The sequence below is a fragment of the Tursiops truncatus genome, chromosome 10 (genome assembly GCF_011762595.2).
Source record: "Tursiops truncatus isolate mTurTru1 chromosome 10, mTurTru1.mat.Y, whole genome shotgun sequence".
NCBI classification, from domain to species: Eukaryota; Metazoa; Chordata; class Mammalia; order Artiodactyla; family Delphinidae; genus Tursiops; species Tursiops truncatus.
The window spans coordinates 37,557,879-37,575,542 of record NC_047043.1 but is presented as its reverse complement, the minus strand read 5'-3'; the positions used below and the strand labels follow the sequence as shown (position 1 = coordinate 37,575,542).

Sequence of the window (17,664 nt, the reverse complement as noted above, 5' to 3'; positions counted from 1 at the left end):
TAGTAATTTATGTGCGTATCTGTTTAATCTGACTCCCCAGCTAGGTTTCTCAATTCCTTGAGGTCAGGAACTATCTGCTTCGGTATGTATTTACTAATCTTGCATTATGTTCCTGAAGATAAACAGATAAATAAACTATAGCTTCTGCTCTCCTTCAGAGTCTAAATTGGGAAACAAATATATATAGGAATACCTTTTTTTTCAGTTTAGTGCCTAAAGAATTGGCTACATTATGTTTCTGATTGTAGTAGTTCCTAGATCCTATCCATAAACTGCTGAATAAATGTGCATTTTAACTTGAAAGGAAATGATATTTTAGTTTTCCGTAACATGACAACAAATGATCAAGGATTTGGGTCCTTGGTTATATTTTAATAACCTGCCCTATCTTACTGTTATTTCAGAAATATACTCAACCTCAAATTTGAGAGTAAGAGATCTAAAAATATATGTTGAGAATTTACTATGTGATAAACCCCGTGCTGGAAGCTGATCATGAAAGTATTATATAATAGCACGTTCATTTCCACTTGGAACATTTACTACTTGTCTTTTATACTTCATAAAGTACTTATACATAATTATCTTATGTGAGCCTCAAAACAGCATTGTAAGATAAGCAGAGCTAGTGACACCCCCATTTTATTGATCTGGAAACAGGCTCGTAGAAGCTTTGGCCAAGATCACTTGTTAGGAAGTTCCAGAACCAAAGCTAGAACTGAAATCTTTTGACTACTGGTTTACTTTTTTCTATGTCAGACTGCCTATGTTTATGCTTAACAGAATTTTTTGAGATCAGATCATCGAAATACTGCAAACAGAGATCATTCACTAGGATGTAAAAGTAGCTTTGTTAAGTGGAATTTCAGAGGTTTTTTTTCTAGAGCAATAAAAAAGTACTTATCTAGTGTTACCAAAAGTAAGCAAGATATTTTCCAGTGTTTTGACTTTTAAAAATCAAGTTGCTAAAAATAATGATATGAAAATTATTTGATACTCCTCCCTTAAAGAGGTGGTGCTTTAATTCTCCTCCCCTTGAGTGAAGACTATTTAGTAACTCACTTCTCTAAAGTATAGACTGTGGCAGGAATGATGGAGTGTGACTTCTGCGGGTAGGTCATAAAAGACATTGTGACTCCTGCTTTGGTCTTTCTCTGAGATCATCTGCTCTATGGCAGTTTCTCAGCCTCGGTACTATTGGCATTGGGGGCCAGAGAATTCTTTGTTTTGAAGGATATTTAGCAGTAACCTTGGCCTTTACCCACCATTTCCACTAGCAACACTCCCTCCATCGCCACCACACACTCGCAGTTGTCTTAGACCTTGTCAGATGTCCTCTGAGGAGTAAAATTGCCCTGTGTTGAGAACCATAGGGCTGCTACATTGAGAAGACACTGAAGCAGCCCTATGGAGAGGTACACATTTCAAAGAACTGAGGCCTGCCAACACCGAGTGAGTGAACCGTCTTAGAAGTGGATCCTGCAGCCTCAGTCAAGCCTTCAGATGACTCTAGCTTGACCAACATCTTGACTGCAACTTCAGGAAAAACCATGAGCCAGAACCACCCAGCTAGGCTGCTCCTGAATTCCTGACCCACAGAAACTGAGATACTAAATCTTGTTTAAGTCACCAAATTTGAGGGTAATTTATTATCTAGTGCTAGATAATTAATACTCTTAAGTGTTACTATAAAAAAAAATATGTGTGTTTGTGTATATATATATGTGTGTGTGTGTACAGATATATAGATAGATAGATATGTCATATAAGATGGAGAGTCACAGACATAGCAAAACCCAAAAGTTGTGAAGTCATGTCAATGCCTGTTATGTACATCTCTAGTCATGATCATAGCATATATTTGTAGGGTGCTTTTCTGGATATGAAGGCTATGAACACTATTACTGTACAAGACTTTTTTTTTTTTTTTTTTTTTGCGGTACGCAGGCCTCTCACCGTTGTGGCCTCTCCTGTTGCGGAGCACAGGCTCCGGATACGTAGGCTCAGTGGCCATGGCTCACGGGCCTAGCCGCTCCACAGCATGTGGGATCCTCCCGGACCAGGGCACGAACCCGTGTCCCCTGCATCGGCAGGCAGACTCTCAACCACTGTGCCACCAGGGAAGCCCTGTACAAGACTTTTAATTGTAGCAGCAAGACAAAGTTGATTGATGATAATACTAAATAGTTACAATGTAATATATATGTTTAGTCTGTTCAGTATTTCAGATTTGCTTGAAAGGAGTTAAAATTATTTAATGATAACTTCCAAAACATTTGTTATTGAAATTTTCAAACACATAAAAGTAGAGAAGATATAAACCCGTGGTGGGAACATTCTAATGAGGCTTTGGAAAGTAATCCCCTTTAAAAGAAATGAAATAATCCATGTGTAATATTTTTGCATTCAATATGGGATAACTGTTGCTCTTGATGCAGATACATACTTCACATTTGCAATCAAAGATATATGTTAACTGACACCACTGCAGCTTTTAAAGCTTCAGTGAAGAAATTATTACAAAATAATTTCTACAAATTTCTATAAATTTCTGCAAATCTTACAAAATTATTCTTACTTCAGACGGAGCTTTCAGCAAATGAAGATTAAGTGCATTTTAATCGCAAATGGTTTGGGATTTTTAGATTGTATGCCTAAGTGAATTTCTACATTGTTTGAATGTTAGTTTCCATCAGCCTAGTAAAAATGGAAGCAGTTTGTGAAAAACATTTTTGTTCCAGTAGTTTAGAAGCTTTTGCAGCAGGAATTGGATCAGATTAGTTAGGAATGGCAAGTATTAGCATATATGTTGCCATTCCCTGAATGCCAGCCCCATGGCTAATGTCCCTAATAAATCCTATCACAAATACATTTTTCTATCTGAATGAGATTTTCATGAAAATACTGAATTTTCCTAAAAGTTCTTGAACTGTAAGTTTCTGCAAGGCAAGGTAAGTGATCAATTAAATGACTCTTTTTTCCATTCCAGGCTGCTTCTCTATTGGTAAGGTTTTTCATGTGTCATTTGTGTTTTTTTTAACCTCTGAGAAGAATTTTTAGAAACTGAAAAGCTGGGGATTGGTCGTATTGCACATACTTGTAACAACTGTATTAATAACATCTGATTTTCTTCCTATCAATAAGAAAGTATTATTGTAAGAAATTGAATTCCATTTTAAAATACTATATATAGTGCAAGTAGATCATTTTGTGATTTATTTTAAAAATGAAAGTGTAAGGTAGACATTCAAACAAGATATTTGAGAGTTAGTAAAAGATATTTAAAGAGAGCTAACAGTGTTTCAAATGGTAAGAGTTTTTAAAGTCAACTTTAAGTCCCTTGCTACTCTAAAGAATATTTTTGAAGTTCTCAAATTAAAACTTGGTTATTGTTTTTGCATAAAGTTGCCTTTATTTTCATGACATTGTTTCCGAAATGGAGGGGCAGAGCATAAGCATCAAAAGTACAGTGGTACTTGCACATTTGTCTGAATTTAGAAGAAAGAAAAAGTAGGTTTCTGTAGTAGAGAGGGATGTGCTGAAAAATATTTCCAGTATGGTATTTGCTAGTATTTTTGTCAAGTTGTTATAGGTAAAGAGAAAGTTCAAAGTTAGTCATCTGAATTACTTAGTTATTTAGAAACTCTTGAAAACTGTTATCAATTAACCTGAATTCAATTGGAAAAAAGCCTCAAATTATATGGGGAAGAGATGTCATCTCTTTGCAAATTATTTATCTCCATGTAGATATTTTAATGAATTCAATGTATTAATGGCAATTTGTTAATTCAGTGAAACTACGGATTTTAATATATTTAAATATTTCCATTGGGACTTCCCTGGTGGCACAGTGGTTAAGAATCTGCCTGCCAATGCAGGGGACATGGGTTCAAGCCCTACTCTGGGAAGCTCCCACATGCCACGGAGGAACTAAGCCTGTGCACCACAACTGCTGAGCCTGCGTGCCACAACTAATGAAGCCCACGTGCCTAGAGCCCGTGCTCTCCAACAAGAGAAGCCACTGCAATGAGAAGCCCGCTCACTGCATCTAGAGAAAACCCACATGCAGCAGCAAAGACCCAAGGCGGCCAAAAATTTAAATAAATAAATAAAGTTTTTTAAAAAAATGTTTCCATTAATTTCCAAAAATACGTAAAATTGTGTTGTCTTCTTAACCATTATTGACCGTTCATTTTTCCTTAACATCATTCAAGGATTAGAGAAGTTGTCTGTGACCATTAAAAGAAATTATAAAATCGTTTATGATTCCCACAGGTTACTCAGATACTTGCCAGGTGATTGCTCATTCTTCATTTTGTTGGGGAAAACCCAAATTGTTTTTTGAGGAAAATCCTGATGCAGGCATTTATACTCTGATGCTCTGTGGACGTGGGCAGTTGTCCTGGTTAGGCAGCATCTCACTTTTCTTAAGACGTTGTCTCTCTTCCTTTGCTCACTCAGCATGTTGATCTGCCTTTGCCTTGCAACACAGACACTCTCCAAGCCAGGTTCCAGTCATGGAGCATAAATACAAAGTCCCTGTGTCTCTATATCTATCAAAAGCTCAGTTGATGGAAATCATCTTTGGAGGATTGTCTGAGGAATATGGAGCTTATTATCTATTTTTCTAGAAACACTTAAGATTTCCTCTTGGATTAAGTAAGTCTGTCAGAGAGCAGTGTGCTGTGCTGTTTTGTCCTCTCCTCCCTGCCGTTGCTAATGAACTGTATTTTGGCCTTATGAAACAGTCTCCACTGATGGATGCTCTAAGTAAAGAACCATCTGAAACCCACTATTATAATTGTGTAAGGATGTTGATTAGGACATTTTTACCACATTATACAGTGTCTCCTTCATAAACATACACAGGAGGAGCTCTTCTCAGGGGTTATTACAAGAATAATTATGCCTCTCTTCAGTTCTCTGAGTACCTGGTTTGTTTTTATTATATGGTTCCTATGATTCATGCCTTAACTGGTTGTATTCTCTTTGTGATGGCTTTAGTGGGCTCAGAGCCAAATTTGGGGCCCACCTCTAACAGGTATTTAGAAAGGACCTCACAATAAACATTTGCACTAACCTCACCCATACATAATTTCTTATTTATCTTGTTTATTTTTCCCCTAGTCATTTATTCTTATGTCAAGTTGTATGTATATAGTTCTAGGCTACTTTAAATCCATTGTGAAATAAAGTAGGGTATATGTAAGTAAATTTAGAATTAAACAAAATTAGGATATTAAGAACCTAGTAAGCCACTATTTTTTCAGGGAGAGGGGAGGCAGGTATGAATGTATAACAAAACATTTAATTTTATTTAATGAATATTATTTTGTCCTAGGCACTGCATTCACAGTCAACAGTAGATACATGATGATGACAGTCTAATATTATAATATGTTTTTAATGAATTTTATATTTCTCCCTTTAATTTTTTTCTACCATAGCAATGTTTTTTGTAAAGTATGAATTAATTTTAGAACTCTATGAGTTTACAATTGGGAGAAAAACTTATTGAGCAGTGTGTCCTGGATTTTATTCAATTGTTTGGAGAACCTGATTTTCATAAAGGTAATTCCATGTTATGATGTTGCTCATGAAAACACAGTTTTATTTGTAGTTACAGTTTTTTAAATGTGATTAAGAGGAATCTTCCCAACTGTAGTACTAGTAAGTGTAATAATAAAGGCAAGCCAGTAGCTGGGGTTGTCCTTATCTCAGGCTGCTTGGCATCCTGGAAATAGAGCCCTGAAATTAGACAGATCTGAGTCTGAATCCCACTGCATATGAGTTATATGCCATTCAGTGAGTTGTTAATGTTTCTGACCATTAATTTCTTATTTTGGAAAGTAAATATAACTATCTCACAAAGTTATGAGGATTGAATGAAATGTTTCCCAAATAATATGTGGTATGATTAGGTATTCAATAACTTGAATTTCTTCTCTGAGTATTCAGTTGGTTTTATCAGATGATCTTTAAAAAATTATTAGGAATTTCTGCTTTGGGTAATTACAATGTTCAATTTAGGATGAAATATGTGGTTTCCTCTTTCTCCAAATATTGCTTTGATTAGTGATAGAACAGGTTAGGTCAGAGTTAAATGCTTAAAGAGGTGGGGGAGGGGATGGATCATATATTCTTTGCTTCAGCAACTTTTGCCATAAGGATTACTAACTAACAGAGCAGTTTCTCTGAACAATTCCTGTTTGCTCTCTTCTGTAAGTAAAGTATATTTTAAAAGGTGGGAATGTGTGTCCTTTGAAGTAGAAATTATTAGTCTCTTCTAAGGAAGTCATGCAATTATGGAAGAAGCAATGTGAGTGAAGATGTCCATTGTAGTAGTGTTTGTATTTGTGTATGTGAATGAATGGAATAGCTTATAAGGCCCATCAATAAGAGAATGAGTAGTTTGTGGTTCAGATATTTTTGAAATTGTTGTGAATGATTGTTTAGTAAAATAGAAAATTCTTATGGCTTAGGTAAGGTGGGTAAAATTTATTTATATACTTTGAGTATAGCTATGTAAGGATCATTCGAAGGAAATATACCTGTCAGTAGTGGTTTTATGAAAGTTAGAAAGCATGCCTCTTTTTGTTTGTTTTAGGGTAACAGAAAAGCACAGACGATTTATGCTTCTGACTTTACTAATAACCTTGTTAAAAGATATAAGCTCATTTTTTTAAAAAGTCAGGGGATAGAAAAATATACATTAAAAAGCAAAAGTGTTAAAAGTCCTGAGTATATCAGACATTTATTCTCTGCTTATGTGTATATATCTGAATGAGTGTACATATTTTTCCCCCACAGATGGGGATAATTCTTTACTTCTGAAACTTGTTCTCTTTCCCATCAGCAGTATAACAAGTACATATTAGTATGTGGAGGGTCTTGTTAATGGCTGCAGTATACGGTACATGAGAATGTACCATAGTTTAAACTCTGCTGTATTGGATATTAAGGTAGTTTCTAGTTTTGTTTTTGTGAACTGGCTGCAATGAACATTTATGTATTTTGAACCCAACTTATATATTTTTATATTTTTAAACCCAACTTACATATTTTTGAACCCAACTTTTTAAAAAGTGTAATAGTTGCACTGTATTATTGGGCATTCTTTGCTTTCATGTATGTTTCATCATCCCAGTTAGATGGTTAAGTTCTTTGATATCAGGTACTATGTTTAATGTTTCTTTTGTATCCACAAAGAATCTCATGAAGGAGATTTTTCAGTAAATGCTTAGGAAGTGATATTTTGGTATTTGTGAGTTATTACATCATTGACTCCTTTATAATGTTTTAGAGTCATAGTATAACTTTAGGGATTAAAAACTCCCCCTTGATAAAGTAATGTATATTGAGTGAAAGTTATTTCTTATGAAATACTTTTCATTAATATTATCCTGAGTTCAATGTAAGATCACAGGAAAAACTTTCCTTATGAAATGCAATTAATTATAGTGGGACGCATTTTAGAAAAGAAACAGGGTCCATATGATTAGAATATATTTAAAATGGACTGAACTGGTGGCTAGGTTGAACTTGCTTTTCTGTTATGGTTAAAGAGTTCATGTTTGAAACACATCACTTGGATTTGAATCCCAGCTCTGCCATTTTCTGTCTGTGTGGGCACATTAGTTAACCTCTCGGTGCCTCAGTTCTCTCATCTGTAAAATGGGAATAATAATAATGTCTTCTTATAAAGTTGTGATAAAGATGTTCATTCATGTAAAGATTAAAACCAATGCCTAACAATAATAAACACTCAACGCACATGTAAGTTTTTAACATTAATATCAGTTTTTTGTTGGATGCTATTGAATTTATAAGAATTGAGGGCCAAATGATAAAGTTGAAGTTTTTCTTTCATACTTCATTTTATACTTCTGTAAAGCAGTTATTGAGAATGGGCCACGTGCCAGGCATTAAGCTAAGTCCTATGGAATACAGTACTGAATAAAACAGAAGACGCTTCCTGCCCTCAAGGTGCTTATGATGAGTGGAAAACGAGATATTATTATGTCTAATATTTGAGCTTTACCATGGCCAGGCCCTTTGCTAAACCTACTGCAAAAATTATCACATTTAATCCTAACAAACATCGGACAGATTAGATATAAACGTTATCCTCATTTTATATATGAGGCCGAGAGGATTTAATTAACCTCCTCAAGGTTATATAACTACTAACTGGCAGAACTGGAATTAAAATCCAGAGCCTAATACCAAACCCCCAGTCCTTATTTAACCACTCTGCTGGGTGGTAAATAAACATATAATAATAAATTGTGATTATTGGGGTCTGTAGGGTACTGATTAATCCTAGCTTGCCTTTTGCTTAATAGATACAGGAGTCAAATAGAGATAAAAATATGTACTTTACTACTGGAAAGCTAGCGCGGAGAATGACTTGGACAGGTGGCTCAAGTGGGCGTCTTCTTTCTTCTCCACTGAATTGAACTTGCACGCTCAGTTGCAGGCATGTCAGCTAGAAACCCGATGGCATTCCTTGCTCCAAGAGGCCCCAACAGGCTTCCCAGCAGAGGAGAGGGGAAAATACTCAGCCTGCGGGTAGGCAGGCAGACTCTGAGGTGAAGAGCTGAAGAGGATGGGTCACACAGGAGGCCAGGAAATTGCACGTGCCCTCCACCTGGATGCTGAAGTTGCCAGGAATGATGACAGAAGTTGGGAGGGGCGAGAGACTTTAAGATAGGACTTTAAGATGGAAAATTCCAGGTCAGTGGATAACAGCAACAGAGGGAGAGATGTTCGTGAGCAGGAGCTTGTGTAAATCAAAGGGAAAGTTATGGTCTGGAAGTGGAAACAGTTGGCAAGGAGGACATCTACGCCACCTGCTAGTCGTGAGGTACGTGGGATATGAGAGTGAGAATCCACTCTAATGGCATAGCTATAAGAGAAGTAGTGTCTTCAAGGTACAGCCTGGTTTCAATTAAAGCAAGGAGATGGGGGAAAGTTCAGAAGTGAAGATTTACAGGAGTTTATTACAAATTGGGAGTTGAAGAGCAAGGACATAAGGTAAGGATTTGGGAGCGAAGGGAGGGGAACTTATGGAGCCAGAGTCATATGGGAAAGAGGTTTTGGTGAGAATAGGTGATCCGAAAGCCTTGGATGTACCCATTAGAGACTGGAGATAAACAGGAGGATGAGACATGATAGAATTAACCCAAACAGTCTCTAAAAATAATTAGAATACACATCATTTCTTGCTGTAGATGTCCTGTATGATCTGGCCTCTGCCTGTATCTCTAACCTCATTCTTTTCCTCCCTCCCTTTGCTCCTCGTTTCTTTTGTCACTCCAGCATACCATATTTTTTCTACCTCTGTTTTATTTTTCCTTTGTTTGCACTTGCTTTTCTGAGAGGCAGCATAGGAAAATAGTTAATAGTGTGAGCTCTGGATCCAGACTTCCTGCACTGTCACTCTTTAGCTTTGTGACTGTGGGCAAGTTATTTATACTCTCTTGTGCTTCAGTTTCCTTATCTGTCAACTGGGGAATGATAATAAAGACTCACTAAATGTTAATAATATTATTTTTTCTTCTGCTTGAGGCTCTTTTCCACTATATCTTTACATGGTTGCTACTTTCTTATCATTCACTTCCTTCAGCTCAAATGTACTTCCTCAGACATCCTAGCTAATGTAGCATAACTCCACCAGCTTTCTGTCGCTCTTTATCCCGTTATTCTATTTTACTTATTCATAGCATTCATCACTGTGTGAAATTTATTTTATTATTCTGCTCTTCCCCTCTCCCCCCATCCCCTGAGGTCAGGGATATGTTGACTTATTCCCGACTGTATCTCAGCTTCTAGAAAGTGACAAATACTTTGTAGGTGCTCAAGAAATTTTTTTGCCAACTCATTGTCCTGAAAACATGGTGGTTTCCAAGGCCTCTGATCAGGCAGCATTTGGTGGCAAGGTGACACTGAGGCCTAGGCCAAGAAGACAGAATCCAGCTCTTTGTGTACCAATCTGTTGGCTCATCTAGATCAAGTGGCTGCTTCTTTTGTGTTATTGGGACATAGCTACATTCATTTAAAAATTTACTATCTGCTGCATTCCAGTTCCAAGCACAGAGTTGAGTAGTTGAGACAGAGACCCTAAGCCTCACAAAGTCTAAAATACTTACTACACGGCCCTTCACGGAAAAAGTTTGCTGATCCTTGATTTAGATGCATAGAAAAAAAGACAAGAAGGAAACACCAAAAATAATTAATAGATTACTTTGGATAGTAGGATTATATGTCATTTTAATTTTTATCTTTATACTTTTAAAATTTGTTAGAGACCCATTTAATTTGGAAATGAAATAGCCTTATAAATACTGATTTTAATATATTTAGAGAACATTTAATGATGAGCTTTTTATGTTTTTTTTTTTCCCTTAGTGCTGCTTTTGACACAAAAACTGGGTTACGTGTTGCAGTGAAGAAGCTATCCAGACCATTTCAGTCCATTATTCATGCCAAAAGGACCTACAGAGAACTGCGGTTACTTAAACATATGAAACATGAAAATGTAAGTTAATAATTCAAGGCAGGATAAATTCTGCTGTTTAATAGACTGGAAAAAATTGTGTTTTAATTACTGCGAATGGAAATGCATTAGAGTACATCAAACTTTGGACCGTCCTTGTACTGGGGTGTTAGTGACCACTGCATTATGTCAGGTAGATACTCAAAGCCTTGGGATGAAATCGGTGCATCTTCCTGGAGTTTCAGTTTTACTTAAAGATTTTTAGAGGGAAAGCATATAAAATTTTTTTTAATAAAAATGAATATTGTGGGCTTCCCTGGTGGCGCAGTGGTTGAGAGTCCACCTGCCGATGCAGGGGACACGGGTTCATGCCCCGGTCTGGGAAGATCCCATGTGTCGCGGAGCGGCTGGGCCCGTGAGCCATGGCCGCTGAGCCTGCGCGTCCAGAGCCTGTGCTCCGCAACGAGAGAGGCCACAACAGTGAGAGGCCCGCGTACTGAAAATAAATAAATAAATAAAAGAATATTGTGAGATAAAACACAACTCACAAGGATTTTTAACAGAAAATATTACAAAGAAGTTTCGTATTCTCTACTTGGTTTACTTAAGACTATATTATCAGAATATGGGAATCCATGGTATTTTGTGTTGTTATGGGTTTCTTCAGTGGAGAAGTTTGAGGAAGAGTGCCTTAGGTTCACTGAATGTCCTATCAGAGATGGGTATTATTTTCTGAATAATTTAATATTATAATTTTTTCTTTTAATTTTTAAAAGACAGCTTTTCTAGATTCAGGGATTTTAACAAATGTGACAAAGACATTGTTTAAGTTAAATATAACATTTTCTTGTCTATAAGTTTGGACATTTGAGAGCAATGCTGTCCTGCAAAGGAGTGCTTAAAAATCCTAATAGCATAAATAAATGGATGCAGTTAGAATATTAACTGAAAGTGAAAAAACAATTGACTGAGCACACTTATTTTCCTGAGTTTCAAAATCAAGTTAGATTGCTGTATGAAAGGAACTGTAAAATTTGTAGCATTGTAGAAACAATGGCCATAGAGATTTTAGAACTATTTGACCCTATTGGTGGTTACTGTGTAGAAAAAAAATTCAATTTTTCAGTTTATTACTTGGCTATTCAGATATTTTTCTGTTTCAGTAATTGAACTTTTTTTTCTGCATAGTGAGAAAAAAATGTATTAAAATACATTTGTTTCACAAAGTACAAATTTCTTCTAAATTGAGAACATTGTGACTTAAATTTGGAATTTAAGCTGTTGTAATCACAGCTGCAGCTTATTTATTTTCATGTTTTAATTGCATACTATTGAGAACGTCCTGTTTTCCACAGATTATCTCCATTCCTAGGTATAATTTTTATATGAGCATCCATGTGCAAACTTGAGTTTTTAAAAAGTTCAGTGCAGAGCTGCAGCCTTCCTAATCAGTGACATGTTTATAAGAAGTTGAGATATGTGGAGAAAGCTGACAGGAGAATCTTTATTCCGAAGTCTGCATAAAATCAAGGTGGTCTGGCAACTTAACTGATGGGTTTACATTTGGCTTTTAACACAGTTGAGTGTGTATGCTGTTTTTCATTACACGTTAATAAATGTGACAAAGATACTGTCATAGCTTTTTAAGAATACTTTGAAAATGGAATGCAAGCCAAACATTTATGGAACCCCAAAGCACCTCCAGGAGGCCCCAGGATCCCACTGATGTTGTCTGTGCTAATTTAAGAACAGCTACTGTAGAAGATTACCAGCACTGTAATTTATTGTTCTGCTTTATTTCATAGTCAATTTAAGCCAGTGTTTAGGGCAAAAATTATTTTGGGTTATCTGAATCCATGCCTTGGCTTTTCTAGTGATCATTGCAACAACCTTATTTAGTATGCTATATTTTAATTTTCCGTAATGAGATACTTTGAAATATGTCTTACATGATATTGGGCTGGTTGCATTTGAGCCATTCTGTATTTGTAGACGTGAAGAGGCCACAGTGATGGGATACAATTGTTTTAATTTAGGAAAGGCTATGCGACTTTAAAGAGGACTGACCGTATTAGGAAAACAGGATTTTAATTTATCTAAATTGTTTTATAAGCAGTTTGCTTAATAGCAGTCTTTTTTATATTAAAATGTTTAGGTTTTCACTGTATCCATGTAGAGGGTCACCTGTATTTAGATGGTGATTTGTTGTTTGAACAAAAGGAGGCAGATGGCTGAATGTTCATAGTTCTCCATTCTGTTGGCAAATGTTTGAAGAGGGACTGGGAAGGGGCCAAAAGACTTTGACTAAATGTAGAAAAATTCCGGAATTTCAGTCTATTCTACAAACGCTTTTTAGGTATGTACAGTGTAAAAGTATTTTTACCAGGTGAAGAACCAAGACTTCCAAGTAAGTTTAATCGAGGATTTTAAGAGGAATCCCTCTCCTTTATCTTCTCTTCCTCTCTTTCTTTCTTTCTCTTTAATGACTGTTTTGGGCCACTGTCTAACTTTTAGCTAGCTGCCTTGACTCCAAAGACAGCAGCAGCAGCAACTTAAAACTCGTGAAAAACTTAAGTAAGGATTGGTAGCAAATAGAATTTTTAGGTGCCAGAATGCATATGTGATCTTTTACACAAAAATGCCTCTGACTTACAATCCGTAGTTCATTTTCTTTATTTTATTAGTGATAATGAATGACAGATATGTAATTTTCATATGGGTTATAGGAGCTAGGGGATGTTACTCTCTGAACAAATTTACCTGGCCCATTCCTGACTGAATTTTTGACCTTGATCTCATTGACACCTGGTCTAAGGAAAGATTAAAAGGAAGCAACTGGCTAGCTGCATCCTTTTGCTGTCTGAGTAGGTACTGTACAGTTAAGGGCCTGGAGAGCTATACATTAAAAAAAACTTTTAATGATTAAGGGACTCCTTTCATAAATTTTATTTGGGAGCCTTAGAGTTAATCTTACCATGATAGAACAAGTGGTTGTTTTGGTGTGCTTGTGTTAAATACATTAAATATTGTCTTTGACTGGTTACTGACTTAAAGTGTTTTGTGAGTGTGTACCAATTTAATAAAGATATATTACTTCTGTTTGTCATTGTAGGACAGTCATCAGAGATATTTGCTGATTATTTATACTATAACCGCCTTTTCTAAATATTTAATTCCTGGGTTACTTTCTAAAGCGTCTGAAATCATAATGGCAGAAGGAGTAAGGAAATAGGCTAAAATATGACAAATTAAAAATAAATTTCCATTTAAGAAATGAGAAATGAATCGATTATGGAATGTTCCCCAAATCTATTTTAATGCTGGGAAACTTTTGTTTTACAGTATTTTCCTTATGATTAATACTCCATAAATAGGATTAATAGAGAAGGGATATTTGTAAAAGCCCACAAAAAATTAAAAATACTTTGATGTAACATGAGTGGCTTTAATGTCATAAAATGTGTCCCTTTTAAGGAAATTAAAACTTGATAGAGTATTTGCTAATATGCTTTGTTCTATTATTTTTTTCCAAATTAGTCATTGTGCTTCTTGCAGCCATACTTTTTAATCATTTGAATAATTGAATTTAGCTTTATATGTCATGTTTTGTTACTGGAAGTAGCTGCTTCAAATAGTTTGTTTCTGTGATTTGTATTTTACAATTCATTATAAAACTCTGAAGTTTCTGGTCACGATTTATTTTGGTAATCCACAGCAGGTCAGTCTACATAATCTTCCCCAAAATACTATGAAAATAAGCAATGATATACACGTGTCTTTCATCTGAGGAAAATGAGGCTCAGAGAAGATACTTTTATTTATGTAACAAATATTAATTGAACTGCTGTGTGCCCGGCAACATCCCATGTTTTGGGGTTATTGGAATGTAAAAGAAAGAAGCTCCTGGGTCTAAGAAGTCACAGATTGATTGGGGGTTCAAATTTACAGCTGTTTGATTCTAAATACCTATTGTGTTTTCAGATTGAAATGGGAGTTTTTATTTAAAATGCTTGGACTTGTTTCACTTTAGTGTGTTTGAGATAACCCTTGCATGAATAATCCTGTGTAAATTGGATCTCTAGTAGTTTAATTTTATTTTGATCTGAGGATATTTTCAAAGCCACAATTCAAATAATGTAAAACAATGTAAATTGTTTTTAAGTTTTCTTGTTGAGAAGATGGGGCATCTCAAATAACAAGAATCAGTGATTAGAAAATATTGGAGCAGGTGAATAAAATTGGCTTCTAGCTCTCAGCTATCAGAAGTACAAGAGGGTATAGGGGGTAGTAATCAAAAGACCAGAGGTTGGGACTTCCCTGGTGGCGCAGTGGTTAAGAATCCGCCTGCCAATGCAGGGGACACTGGTTCGAGCCCTGGTCCAGGAAGATCCCACATGCCACGGAGCAACTAAGCCCGTGCGCCACAACTGCTGAGCCCACGTGCCACAACTACTGAAGCCCGTGTGCCTAGAGCCCATGCTTCGCAACAAGAGAAGTCACTGCAATGAGAAGCCCGCGCACCACAACAAAGAGTAGCCCCCACTCACTGCAACTAGAGAAAGTCTGCACAGCAGTGAGGACCCAATGCAGCCAAAAATTAATTAATTAATTAATTTTTAAAAAGACCAGAGGTCTTAAGCCAGGACTGTATCAAACTCAAGGAGAACAATTATGATTTAGATGGGAAAGGAAAAAGAAAATGATTTGACTTAATTTAAAGCACTATTCAGAGCTATTATAAGGTCATAGATAACACTATTGGTGGGGATGTAAGTTGGCCTCATCTTTATGGAGGACAGTTTGACAATATTAAGATCCTTAAGCATATTGATGTCCTTTGATCTTGTAATTCTATTTCTTGAAATTTATTCTCTGGAAGAAAATACAAGATGTATATATGCACGCATGCACGCATATGCACATATACTTGCAGTGTTCCTTAAATGTCCAAAGATAGGAACTTGGTTTTATTATGGTGTATACAAATGGTAGAACATATTATTGAAAAACATTTGAGGACATGAGAAGAGTCATTATTTGTTAAGTGACAAGGCAGGATATAAAACTGTATGCATAGTATAACCCTGATTTAATTTATGTACATCAGAAAAATCAAAGAAAGTATCTCAAAATGTTAATGATAGTTATAACCAGTAGTACAATTAGAGGTAATTTTCGTTTTCTTGTGTACGGTTGCCTGGATAAGGAGATGATGGATAACTGTACCTTTCCTTTGCAATAAGATGCAAAGACTTGAAAAGCTATTCTTCTTGAATTCCAAGGTCTTTTTTTAGTTTGTTTCCCTCTCACTGTTGTGGCCTCTCCCGTTGCGGAGGACAGGCTCTGGACGCTCAGGCTCAGCGGCCATGGCTCACGGGCCCAGCCGCCCTGCGGCATGCGGGATCCTCCCAGACCGGGGCACGAACCCGTGTCCTCTGCATCGGCAGGCGGACTCTCAACCACTGCGCCACCAGGGAAGCCCTGAAATTGCTTTTAGAAGTTGATATTTGTGTGGGGGTTTTTTGGGTTTTTTTTTTTTTTTGTCTTATAAATTTATTTATTTATTTATGGCTGAGTTGGGTCTTTGTTGCTGCATGCAGGCTTTCTCTAGTTGCAGCGAGTGGGGGCTACTCTTTGTTGTGGAGCACAGGCTCTAGGCGTGTGGGCTTCAGTAGTTGTGGCACACGGGCTCAGTAGTTGTGGCGCACGGGCTTAGTTGCTCCAAGGCATGTGGGATCTTCCTGGACCAGGGCTCGAACTCATGTCCCCTGTGTTGGCAGGTGGATTCTTAACCACTGTGGCACCAAGGAAGCCAAAAGTTGATATTTGGATGAGTGGTGTAACATTCTAATTAAAAGTGCTCTTTTGGGCTTTCCTGGTGGTGCAGTGGTTGAGAGTCTGCCTGCCAATGCAGGGGACGTGGGTTCGTGCCCCGGTCCGGGAGGATCCCACATGCCACGGAGCGGCTGGGCCCGTGAGCCATGGCCGCTGAGCCTGTGCGTCCAGAGCCTGTGCTCCGCGGCAGGGGAGGCCACAAGCAGTGAGAGGCCCATGTACTGCAAAAAAAAAGTGCTCTTTTTCATGATAATATGTTGAGTGTTGGTATATTTTACTGAGTCCACGGTCATGGGTCAGTTTTCATGAAGCCCATTTAGCTTTTGTTTTTTCCATTTCCAGTTTCCCTTAAATCTTGCTGAACATATTGCACATGAATTACATGTCTTGTTTGCCTTCTTAGTGCCTAGCTTTGTGGAAATGAGTGGTCTGGATTTTAGGAGGAACTGGGGAAGGGGGGGATGTTAAATTAATCAGTGTAAAGTCATAACCAGAAAAACTGCTCAAAGACCATGGATTACTGAGTATTAAGTAGCTCTTTGCTTTACCCTTGTATAAAGATAGCTTTTTTTTTCATTTTTATAGTCTGATCTAAATACCTGATAGTGATTAATAATCTTAATATTAAGAATATTATAAGAATAATACCAAGAATATACTGAGAAGATATATTGGGGCTTTAAAAATGTCAGTTTTGAAGACTATATAGTAATTTTTATTGAATAATAATATATTTTAAAAAGAAAAATGATACTGTAACAACAGCTGTAGAAGTATGACTTTTTTCTGTTTGTTAATCATTAGACTATCAGTGCATGTGTAAGGTCAAGAGTCCTAAATCTTTTTGCTTCCTGATAAGCTAATGGTTATATGTGACCAAATTCTAAAGACATGAAGATTTTAGTAGTAAAATGAGTTATTATGAAAAGTGACATTTAACAAGTAAAAAACAAAAGCATAATTTGGGTAAAAAATAAGTTGGAGTTATTAAGTATATGATAATGTAATGTTATTGAACTGAGAGCAGGATTTGGAATTAGTTCCTATTAAAATGACTAAGACCTGGGCTTCCCTGGTGGCGCAGTGGTTGAGAGTCCGCCTGCCGATGCAGGGGACGCGGGTTCGTGCCCCGGTCCGGGGAGATCCCACATGCCGCGGAGCGGCTGGGCCCGTGAGCCATGGCCACTGAGTCTGCGCGTCTGGAGTCTGTGCTCCGCAACGGGAGAGGCCACAGCAGTGAGAGGCCCGCGTACCACAAAAAAAAAAAAAAAATGACTAAGACCTGATGGATAAGTTCAGTATTTATTTACTGTTTGATTTTTATGTTTTCT

General features: G+C 36.8%; 1 protein-coding gene across 5 annotated transcripts in view; it reads left to right on the top strand.

The window, feature by feature from the left end:
- Window positions 1-17,664, top strand: part of MAPK14 (mitogen-activated protein kinase 14) — a 75,024-nt gene that overhangs the window by 13,726 nt on the left and 43,634 nt on the right. For 4 of the 5 annotated variants that reach the window (XR_012334494.1, XM_019949670.3, XM_019949667.3 and 1 more), the window contains one exon: window positions 10,411-10,540. Coding sequence is in view for 4 of the 5 variants with exons in the window: in XM_019949670.3 (XP_019805229.1) it covers window positions 10,411-10,540 (130 nt within the window). In the remaining variant the exon portion in view is untranslated. Of the gene's footprint in view, window positions 1-8,614; window positions 8,867-10,410; window positions 10,541-17,664 lie in introns of those variants that run through there. The other variant, XM_019949669.3, reaches the window with a different exon arrangement.